Raw genomic sequence first — 10,443 nt, 5'->3', positions numbered from 1 at the left:
AAAAAAAAAAAAAAAAATCCGCTAATTTTTTTATTATTTTGTATGGTAACCATAGTTTAAAATTAAAGTGGGAGCTACATTTTAATAATCGAATTAATAACTCAATACTTCATTTTCATGAGATATTAATCCTCGAATAAAACTATAGCAAATTTTTTTATTCTAAAATCAAATTTGAATTAAATTTGTTACGTTGTGTAAAAATGTTATATCTATTTAAGATAAAATAAAAAATAATCTACTTATTAATAAACATTCTGATATTTCTCAAAATGAATTTTTTAATTAGAAAAAATTTTACAATTTACTTTTGTTAAAAATTAAATAATATAATTTTACCTCTTTGAATGGTGGAACAGGGAAAAGAAATGCGTTTAATAAACTACTCGCTAGATACATCATAGTGAAAAAGAAGAAATACATTATTGGTTTGATAAATTGACGTATTCGAATAAAACTTATAAGTAAAACTGTTGAAATGATAGATTTATAGAATTTTAATTATTTTATAACAATACTATGTTGTTTTAGTGTTAAAAAAAAGTCATTTAAAAAAAAAAAAAATACAAAAAAGTATTTTTAAAATAGCAATAAAATCGTTTAATAATTTAATGTTGTCTTTAATATACAGAGTGTTCAGTAAGTCAGGAAACGGGTTTCTATTGTTCTCATTGTTTGTAACAATGAGAACAATAGAAACCCGTTTCCTGACTTATTGAACACCCTGTATAAAAATTCTTATTTAAAAATGAGTAAACATTTTAATTATTGAAAAAGGCGTAGTAAATAGTTTTTATATAATTATTTTAATGCCATCATTGTACTAAAAATACTAGTAAAAACTTGTTTTCTTTTGTTTCAAATGTCATTGAAAACTAAATTTAAGTTAATAAATTAACAAGCTTTGACGTTTTGCAGTTAATTTATTAAAATTGCTACTACATTTTTCAATAATTAGTTATAAATTTATTTATAACTAATTTATAACTATTTATAACTAACGGGGTTCCTCAAGGTTCCCATCTGGCCCCTCTTCTTTTTAACATCTATATTAATGATATTTATGATATCAATTCTAATATATTACTTTTTGCTGATGATGTTAAACTATTCCGTATGTTAAAACTCCACTTGACGCCAAATTGCTACAGGATGATCTTGATAATATAAGTAATTGGTGTGATAAAAATAATTTATACTTGAACATTTCAAAATGTAAAGTTATTACTTTCACTAGAAAACGTTTGCCTTTTTTAAATAAATATTTTTTAAATGGTGTTGAGTTAGATCGAGTCAATCTTGTGAAAGATTTGGTTGTACTCTTCTCTTTCATTCAATGACCATTATATCCATATTCAAAATAGAGATGCCTCAATGTTAGGGTTTATAATGCGAAGCTGTAATAATTTTGATGATCCTCTAGCCCTTAAATCAATATACTGTGCTTTTGTAAGATCAATTTTAGATTATAATTCAGTAATTTGGTCTCCTTATACGTCTGGTCCAATTCACTCTCTAGAGGTAATTCAAAATCGCTTCTTGAGACTTATAAGTAGTAAATGTAATATTCAACGTTTGCCTCACACTTCATATGAACCATTATTATTACATNTTCAATTCACTCTCTAGAGGTAATTCAAAATCGCTTCTTGAGACTTATAAGTAGTAAATGTAATATTCAACGTTTGCCTCGCACTTCATATGAACCATTATTATTACATTTGAACATTGATACTCATCAAGTCAGAAGGGCAAAACATGACATTTGTTTTTTTTATAAACTTTTAAATGGCTATATTTTCTGTCCAGATTTATTGTCAAATATATCTTTTTTAGTTCCTGGTCATACGACTAGGCAGACTGATACTTTTTATGTGCCATTCCAGCGTACTTTATATAGTAAGAATGCCCCTATAAATAGATTCATGCAACATGTAAATAAATTTAATATTGATGTTTTTATTTGTAATTCAGTTATTTCTTTTAAATTGTATCTTAATAAATTAGTAATTTAATCATAACATAATATTGTACTTTCAAAACAACCATTATCTATGTATATATTTGTATACTCCACATTTTATTGTAATTGGGCTCGCCCGTTTAATGATAAATAAATAAATAAATAAATAATAAATTATCTCTTTAACTAAAATAATTCGAAATAAATTATTTTTGGTTTTTATTAATTTACAAAAACACATGGTTTTTGCACATTTGTTCAACTATTCTACTTAACTAAAATATAGAAATAAATCATTTATTTTGATTTATTTTATTGATCATTTTTTTATGTAACTTTCTGCTGTATTAATAGATATATGATTTGTGATCCAATACACAATATGAGAAAACAGTTGTCATTCCTAGTATTCGAAATATTTTTCGACACATTTACCTTAAATTAAAGCTTATATAATTTACAATATTAAAAAAAAATTACCTCTGGACTTAAAACAAACATCAAAGTCAAATTCAAAGAAATTTAATATATTGTTACACTTATAAATCAAAGATAATCAATCATGTTATATTTAAGGAAATAGGAGTTGATGTCGCTTTTGGAATAATCTACTAATTTCTTATAATTAAACACTATATACAAATTTGCATGACCGTTTTTTATGATAGTGATTTTAGTCACTATTATCACACATATATCATCTATATTTGTCCCAAATATGCCATATTCTCACTGTGCCACGACAATAGGGTGAAAAAGGGAATTCTAAGTCCTCTCCGTTTCACACACCTACCCCATCACCGTGGTGAATGTGAAGAGGATCCTCGTCCTCCCCGAGACTGGCCACTACGTCGTCCGCCGACCCCAATGCTTTCCCAATCTGTGCCGCCTTAGGTGATCCACCCCTCGACGCCTTCCGCAGCCTCTCCACAATGGAGGACTTGGCTGGGACATCCAGTGGTGTATCCGCATTAAATAAAGTGCATCCGTTATCCAGAGTCTCCAAGTCTTCCGACGCCAATGACCTCCTGGCTGTTTCACCGGTGGGAGCGGCTTGGTCGCCACCACTCCCTGCAGTCGCAGTACCAACCCCGTGGTTGGCTGCAAAAGCCTGCCTCAACACTCCTGCATTGACTGTGTATTCGTTTGATAACGACACCTGGTGGGTACACCCCCCACCAACCACCGGCACTGGGGCATCCAAATCCCCTGATGCAGTAACCTTTTCCTCCATATTCGCCATTATTCATATAAAATAATTTTCTGAGGGGCTGCCCTCATAGCTAGTCCCTCCGGGCAGTGAGTGGCTAACTACACTGGTTGCGTTGCCATATATCTGTATACTGCGCCCGTGCCGACTTTTCGTAGCCCCGTAGAGCCCGATCACGCCGACACTGTAGCACAGCGAAACGGGGAGGGGAGTAAATCCTTTTTTTTTCACGACCGGCCTACATGTGGGCCATCCCGGAACTACCGTTAGGCATTACCTCAGGGCGGTCCACGCCGTCTCTTGATTAATTTCGGGCTGATTCACAACGTGGTGTGGCCTCCCCCGTTAGCCGGTTCCCAAAAGTCGGGATCCGTTGCCCGGGTTGCACCACGTGAAGGTGGGGGCAGGACTTTGCGAAGGGGGCAAAAAAAAAACTCACAAACACATAAAACATAAACACGAATACCTAAGTCGCCGGACTAAACCAGCGCCTTAGGTCCTCCTGCACCGGGCGGCGCGGCTGCCGCTGCCTCAGGCGTTCAGCTTCCTTCTTCCTTTTCAGGACGGATTCGGCGAACGCCTGGACGAGCCTCCACGCCTCTCGGCCTCCCAACATCAGGTCCACCAAGGACCCGACGCGGATCGTGGACCCCAGACGGGACTCCAGCGAGTCCCGTTCCTGGGCCCACACTTCGCACCGGAAGAGGGTGTGCAGAGCGTTGTCTGCCTCTCCCGGGCGATCCTGGCAGTGGTCGCACGTCGGCGTGGCTGCCCTCCGAATACCGTGAAGGTATTCGTTGAAGCAGCCGTGGCCGGACAACACTTGCGTGAGATGGTAAGACATCTCACTGTGTGTCCGGCCACCCACCTCTCCAGGCGGTCGGGTCCTATGAGGGACCTGGTCCACTCGCCTCTCGTCGTTTCCTCCGAGAGGCGAGCCCGCCACCGGAGCATGGTGGNCCGGCCGCGCTTTCGGCGGAGCTTATTACCAGCGGCCCATAAGGTCGGCTAGCAGGTCGGCGGGCGGCAGTGACGACAGTATTCCCGCCGACACGGTCCGGATCGCCGCCCGCCTCTGCACCCGGAGCAGGGCTTCTCGGTTCCTGGGCGAATACTCGAGGATATCCGCCCAGACCGGGGACCCGTACAGGAGGACCGAGTGAACGACGCTGACGAGGAGNCCCGTACAGGAGGACCGAGTGAGCGACGCTGACGAGGAGTCAACTCGGTCCTCCCAGATTGGGCATGAGCCCCGCCAGGCTGTTCATGACTTTCTGGGCCCGAACATCAGACATCTGTCGAAGACCAGGTCCAGATACGTCATGGAATCACTGGGCGGGACGTCCACCCCCAGCACGGTAAGNCGTACAGGAGGACCGAGTGAACGACGCTGACGACGAGTCAACTCGGTCCTCCCAGATTGGGCATGAGCCCCGCCAGGCTGTTCATGACTTTCTGGGCTCGAACATCAGACATCTGTCGAAGACCAGGTCCAGATACGTCATGGAATCACTGGGCGGGACGTCCACCCCCAGCACGGTAAGCCGCGAAGGAGCGAAGGAGTGCCCGCGGCGCTCTCGTAGGTGATGACCCGGTCGCCGAAGTACGACCGGATCATCCGCCCGAGGTAAGGAGGCACCCGAAACGCGTCCAGCGCTCCTAGGATGTGTGACCATCGCACGGAGTTGAACGCGTTCCGGATGTCCAGGCTCACCGCCGCCCCGAAGCCCGGTCCGTTCTTGGTCCTGAGGGCCAGGTCCCTGAAGAGGGAGGCCACGTCGTCCGTCGACCTCTCCCTCCTAAAACCGAACTGGCCCTCGGCCAGCCCCCCCACCACGGCCAGGTGGGCTTCGATCCGGGTGACGAGCAGCCGCTCGAGGATCTTCCCCAAGTCGTCCAACATGCAAAGCGGTCGGTACGACGAGGGGAGACCCTCGGGCTTGTCACCCTTTCTCAGAAGCACCAGCCTGGCCTTCTTCCACTTCGTNTTCAGAAGTACGAACCTGGCCTTCTTTCACTTCGTGGGGAATTCACCCTCCGCGAGGCAGCGGTTCGCGACGGTGCGTCGGCTACCTCCTGGGCGGTGAATTCCTCCACCGACACGTCGTCCCCGAATTCCGAGGGAGGCAGGAGCGGATTTGTCGGAAAGAGCGTGTCGACCGCCTTTCCAGCACTTCCGCCTCCAGCTGACCGGAAGCCGGTGGACCGCGGAGCTCCCGCATGACGACCCGATAGGGATTCCCCCACGGGTCGTGGTCCAACGACGAGGGGAGTAAATCCTTTTTTTTTTTTTTTTTTTTNAAACCGAACTGGCCCTCGGCCAGCCCCCCCACCACGGCCAGGTGGGCTTCGATCCGGGTGACGAGCAGCCGCTCGAGGATCTTCCCCAAGTCGTCCAACATGCAAAGCGGTCGGTACGATGAGGGGAGACCCTCGGGCTTGTCACCCTTCTCCAGAAGTACGAACCTGGCCTTCTTTCACTTCGTGGGGAATTCACCCTCCGCGAGGCAGCGGTTCGCGACGGCGCGTCGGCTACCTCCTGGGCGGTGAATTCCTCCACCGACACGTCGTCCCCGAATTCCGAGGGATGCAGGAGCGGATTTGTCGGAAAGAGCGTGTCGACCGCCTTTCCAGCACTTCCGCCTCCAGCTGACCGGAAGCCGGTGGACCGCGGAGCTCCCGCATGACGACCCGATAGGGATTCCCCCACGGGTCGTGGTCCAACGACGAGGGGAGTAAATCCTTTTTTTTTTTTTTTTTTTTCACATCCGGCATGATTTGGACCGCCCTGGAACTACCGCGAGATATTGCTTCAGGGCGGCCCACGCCGTCTAAAATTCACACCACCACGTTTTGAATCAGCCCGAAATTAATCGAGAGCTGATTCACAACGTGGTGAGGCCTCCCCCGTTAGCCGGATCCCAAAAGGTGGGATTCGTTGCCCGGGCTGCACCACGTGGTGGTGGGGGCAGGACTTCGCGAGGGTTGGCTTAGATAATAATTCACAAAACACATATCACACAAAACAGAGTGAGAACAAGAGATACTTTATGCAGTCTTCTCCGGCCCTTCCACCTTCTTGGGACAGTCCCTTGACCGGTGGCCCTCCCCTTTGCACATGAAGCACGCGCCGGTCCGGTCCGGACCGCTACAGGCCGTTTGCACGTGACCCCTTTCGAGGCACCTGTAGCAGCGCGGACCCTTGTCCTTTGGGACCCGGATCCGGCACGTGCTCCAACCCACCCTGAGTCGTGTCAGTCCGACCAGCGGTTGCGAGGCTCTGATGGGAACCTCGCACCACGCGAAGCGGCCCTTGTAGCTCCCGTGTAGTCGGACTGACACCGATCCGACGGGTGTCGTCACTCCGTCTTTGGAGAGGATAGTGGTCAACGCCCCTACGACGTCCTCTTCCACTATCCACTCCTCAACGTCTAACAGCATGAACGCCACGGACATCGCTGGTCGATGCACGCGGACGTCCATGCCGTCCAGGGTCTCTCTGACCTTGGCGGCCAGCAGGTCAGCCTGGGCCCCCGTACCCCGAACCTCCAGGAGCACTGCTCCCGACTTGGTCCAGCTTGTACCGGAGTCAACGACGCCCAGCGTCTGAAGGTCAATATTCACCATGACACTTTTTATGATGCCCGAATATTGTTGGCCTTCTTTAAGAGGACCAATAATAATGGCCTCCGTTTTCGGGGCCCTTGCCTTAATTACGGGACGCGTAATAGCAGGGAGCCCAGGGTTCGGATGCGGGTCCGCCACCTTGTTAGGCGTCTTCTGCCGCCTAACCACCTCAGACCAAGCAGCCACAGGTGCTGTCGCAGTCTGGGGCGGAGGACGCGGCAGAGTTGCTGGGTCCGTCGTAACAGGTTTCGCTTCCTCATTGCGGCTCTTCGACTTCCTCTTCCTGCGCCTTTTTTTAACCCGTTGGCCACCTCCGTGGTGGCTGGCGGAACGACGTGTGGCGTACTCACACACGGTGTGGCTGGCACGCCGACGGGCTCCATGTCCGGGTCGTCGACGCTAACCGTGTGGTCGGTCTGCGTAGCCTTATCCGAAATCTTTTTCGGAATCCCTCCTTCCGGCGCCCGTGGATCATCTCCCATCTCCGTTGAGGCTACCTGAGGGATCCTGGGCCGCAGAGATGCTCTCCTCTGTTTTTCCTTATCCAGGATCTCCTCTAACCGCTTCGTGGCCGTTTGCACTTCTTTGTGCACGCCCATTCCCCGGCGTTTGTCGATAACTCCTCGGAGCATCGACACTTGCTCGCCTACCTTTTCGACCATGGCCGACGTGGCAGTCGCCTCATCCGCTGATTCATGCCACTTCTTCCGGCAAGGCCGCACAGAGCTCCTTAACTCGGTGAGGGCTTGGCATGAGAGGGATATCTGCTGAATGAGATACTCCAGGTGGGTACCTGGGACCTCATTCATCAGACTTCCCTCAACTTCCGCCATTTTTGCCAGGGCAACAACATGGTTGAGGCCAACGTCGAATGTGTCCTCGTCGTCACTTTCGTATTCTTCCCCCAGAGGCGCCCTCCTTTTACCAGGATAACGCAATGGGGGTGAATTCTCCGGCAACGGGCTTAGCTCCGGCGAGTCTGTCCGGTGGTGGGTAGATGTCCCTTCTCCAAGGGACGGCTCCGCCTTTCCACCACCTGGTCGGTCGCCCGTCCTCATCGCCTCGTCCTCGTCTTCCAACGCAGCAGCATCGGGAGACGACGATTTCTGACTCTTGTGCGCCTCACTATCAAGGCGTTCCGTGTAGACCATGAAGTCCACCGCTTGTCGAAGCCCACGCCCCATGCTTCTCAGCACCCGGCTGTCACTGCAGCGGGATAATAGCTCCGACGAGACGAGCCGAGCCACGCCTATGAGGCGTTCCGCTGCGGCTTCCCCTCGGTGGCTGGAGATGCACTCGTCAATGAGTTCAGCCCTTTGGCTGGGATCGTCGATACCCTCAAGAGGGTCGTACTCATTGACCCTTTCCGAAGCAAACGGACGCCCGTCGTCCAGGTCCCTCTGTATCATCCCTAATACAGTGGATACTGAACTCCGGAACGCCTCAGCCGTCCGGAACTGTCCACACGGAAAACTTTTCATTGTCAACTCCAAGGCCTTCATGCAATGGAGCCAGTCAACCCATCGAGTAAACTCCGATTGGGTCAGCGGCATATCGTCGCAAAAGCGATCACGCACGCCTTCCCAATCGTCCACTATCTCCTCGGTGATAGTAAAACCACCAGCAGTTACCTCAGTGACCCGAAGGTCACTGGAGGGTGCCTGCTTGGCACAACCTCCGACAGTTACTTTGGCGCGAACGCCCCCTGGACACTGCCTCACCAGTCCCACGGTTTCGATGCAGTCGCTAGATAACGACCGGGTCGAGCCTGCAACAGCACTCTTCCCAGCCGGTCCTGAAGGATCCGAACCTTCTGGAACCGTAACGGTTTTTTTACACTGGTTTCCTTCCATGATTGGTTTTTACGGGTGTCCTTCCCTGCGTTTTACCTGCCGCCAGGGGATTTGTTTTCGGTGTTACCTTCACCTAGGTGGTTGCCTTACCAGGCTATCGGGCCCACCCGCCCGTTATGAAAATTTACCCTCGAACGCTACCGCTTATTCGTCCACTCTAGGAGCGGCTTATATCACGGCTACCCTACATATCTGCAAGGTTAACGAGCGAACGAGCGGCTCGCTGTCCGCGGCCGCTTATTCGTCAGTCGAAATAGATGGACTGCTTATTTCGCGGCTAACCTACTCTTCCACCAAGTCTTATGATAGTGGTGAGGGGATGAAACTTAAGGTAAACTAAATTAATAGGAGGGTTGGGGGGATGAAACACGATGTAAACTAACACAACTTGTCACGTGCCTAAATTAGGCTCGGCCATATAGTATATATGTATTATCGGTTTTTTGACAAAAAAAAAATAATGCATTTTCCAGATACGCTATACGGTTACGGTAAAAAGAACAAATTTTAAACGTCGAATCTGCTATTTTGATATGCGAAATGCATATATTTAGATAAAGTCTGTACGGAAAATGTTAATTTTACCTAATTTGTAAAAAAAAAATATTAGTTCGAAACATTGTGTGCTGTATTGATGATTACACTATAGCAAATAAGATTAATACAGTAAATGGCTCAACGTGGTGGCGGCAGCGATGTCGCCATCAATTACATTAATTGTTAATATACGAGTTAATAATCTTATTAATAACTGAGCACACGGCTAGTTCATATAATACTGAACTAAAATGTAAGCAATGATAAGGCAAACACAACACACTACTTTATGAAGAAAAACAAACCCCATCTTCAGGTATAGATACAAGAAATAAAAAGGAAACGGCCAACTCAGCATCTACTTTGGACAAGATCCCCGATAGTTCACAAAAGTTTTCCGGTTCAACACAAGCGGATGTAAAGGTTGTACTCGGCAAAGCGGTAATACGCATTACATACACGGCGGGAGATTATCAGTCAGTGCGTGTTTTACTCGACAGTGGGTCTCGGGTGTCTGCGATAACCATAAAGTGCGCAAATAGACTCGGTTTAAAGAAAGGTAGAAGTAGGGTTGAAATTATAACCCAAGTGAATGGCTTTACGAGTTGTACGTTTGTTCGTTTGTTGTACGTTTCTGACAAGAACCAAGATTTTATGCATCAAACATAGTAATGTTGCCACAAATTACGAAGTGTATGCCGAATACACAACTACCTAACGTCATACATGAGCACTATCGCCATCTTGTATTAGCTGACCCGAACTTTGATGTACCGTGTTCACTTGATATTTCGATCGGGAGTGACCTACATCCAATATTATTTCAACCCAAAGCAGACATTATCCATAGTCCGGATCTACCAACGGCCGTGAATACTTATCTAGGATGGGTGATTGTGGAATCACTACATGCAGCAACCACTCTACCATTAGTTTTATTATTCTTAATAGCGGAATCGGCTATCGATGAGTTATTTTAAACGTTTTAGGCTGTTGAAAAACCTTGTATCAACATAACACCCACCATTGAAGAAGAACGCTGTGAAAAATGGTTCAATAAAACATGTACTAGGGATGAAACGGGAAGGTTCCAGGTTGGTTTACCATTTCACACACTATTGTCGGAAGAAGCGACATCATAACAAAATGAAGGTGATTTATATGGTCTTGAATCATCTCATTCTATGGCCTTAAATAGATTGTACAATCTTGAAAAGAAGTTACAGTATGAAGCATACCGGTCATTCATGGAC

General features: G+C 46.9%; 3 protein-coding genes across 4 annotated transcripts in view; 1 reads left to right on the top strand and 2 right to left on the bottom strand.

The window, feature by feature from the left end:
- LOC126894561 (uncharacterized) overlaps positions 1–509 on the bottom strand; it is a 27,372-nt gene extending 26,863 nt beyond the window's left edge. The window contains exon 1 of one of the 2 annotated variants that reach the window (XM_050665672.1): positions 340–509. In XM_050665672.1, coding sequence (XP_050521629.1) covers positions 340–423 — 84 coding nt within the window. In that variant the 5' untranslated portion in view covers positions 424–509. The remainder of the gene's footprint in view (positions 1–339) is intronic. The other variant, XM_050665671.1, reaches the window with a different exon arrangement.
- LOC126894563 (uncharacterized) overlaps positions 1–10,443 on the bottom strand; it is a 226,991-nt gene that overhangs the window by 94,943 nt on the left and 121,605 nt on the right. The gene's annotated exons all lie outside the window — the stretch shown is intronic.
- The window catches only part of LOC126894565 (uncharacterized), a 271,452-nt gene that overhangs the window by 186,768 nt on the left and 74,241 nt on the right, over positions 1–10,443 (top strand). The gene's annotated exons all lie outside the window — the stretch shown is intronic.

Source organism: Daktulosphaira vitifoliae, unplaced genomic scaffold (assembly GCF_025091365.1).
Source record: "Daktulosphaira vitifoliae isolate Bord-2020 unplaced genomic scaffold, ASM2509136v1 Scaffold_1, whole genome shotgun sequence".
NCBI lineage: Eukaryota > Metazoa > Arthropoda > Insecta > Hemiptera > Phylloxeridae > Daktulosphaira > Daktulosphaira vitifoliae.
The sequence above is the reverse complement of the archived record's forward strand: the minus strand, read 5'-3'. Positions and strand labels throughout refer to the sequence as shown.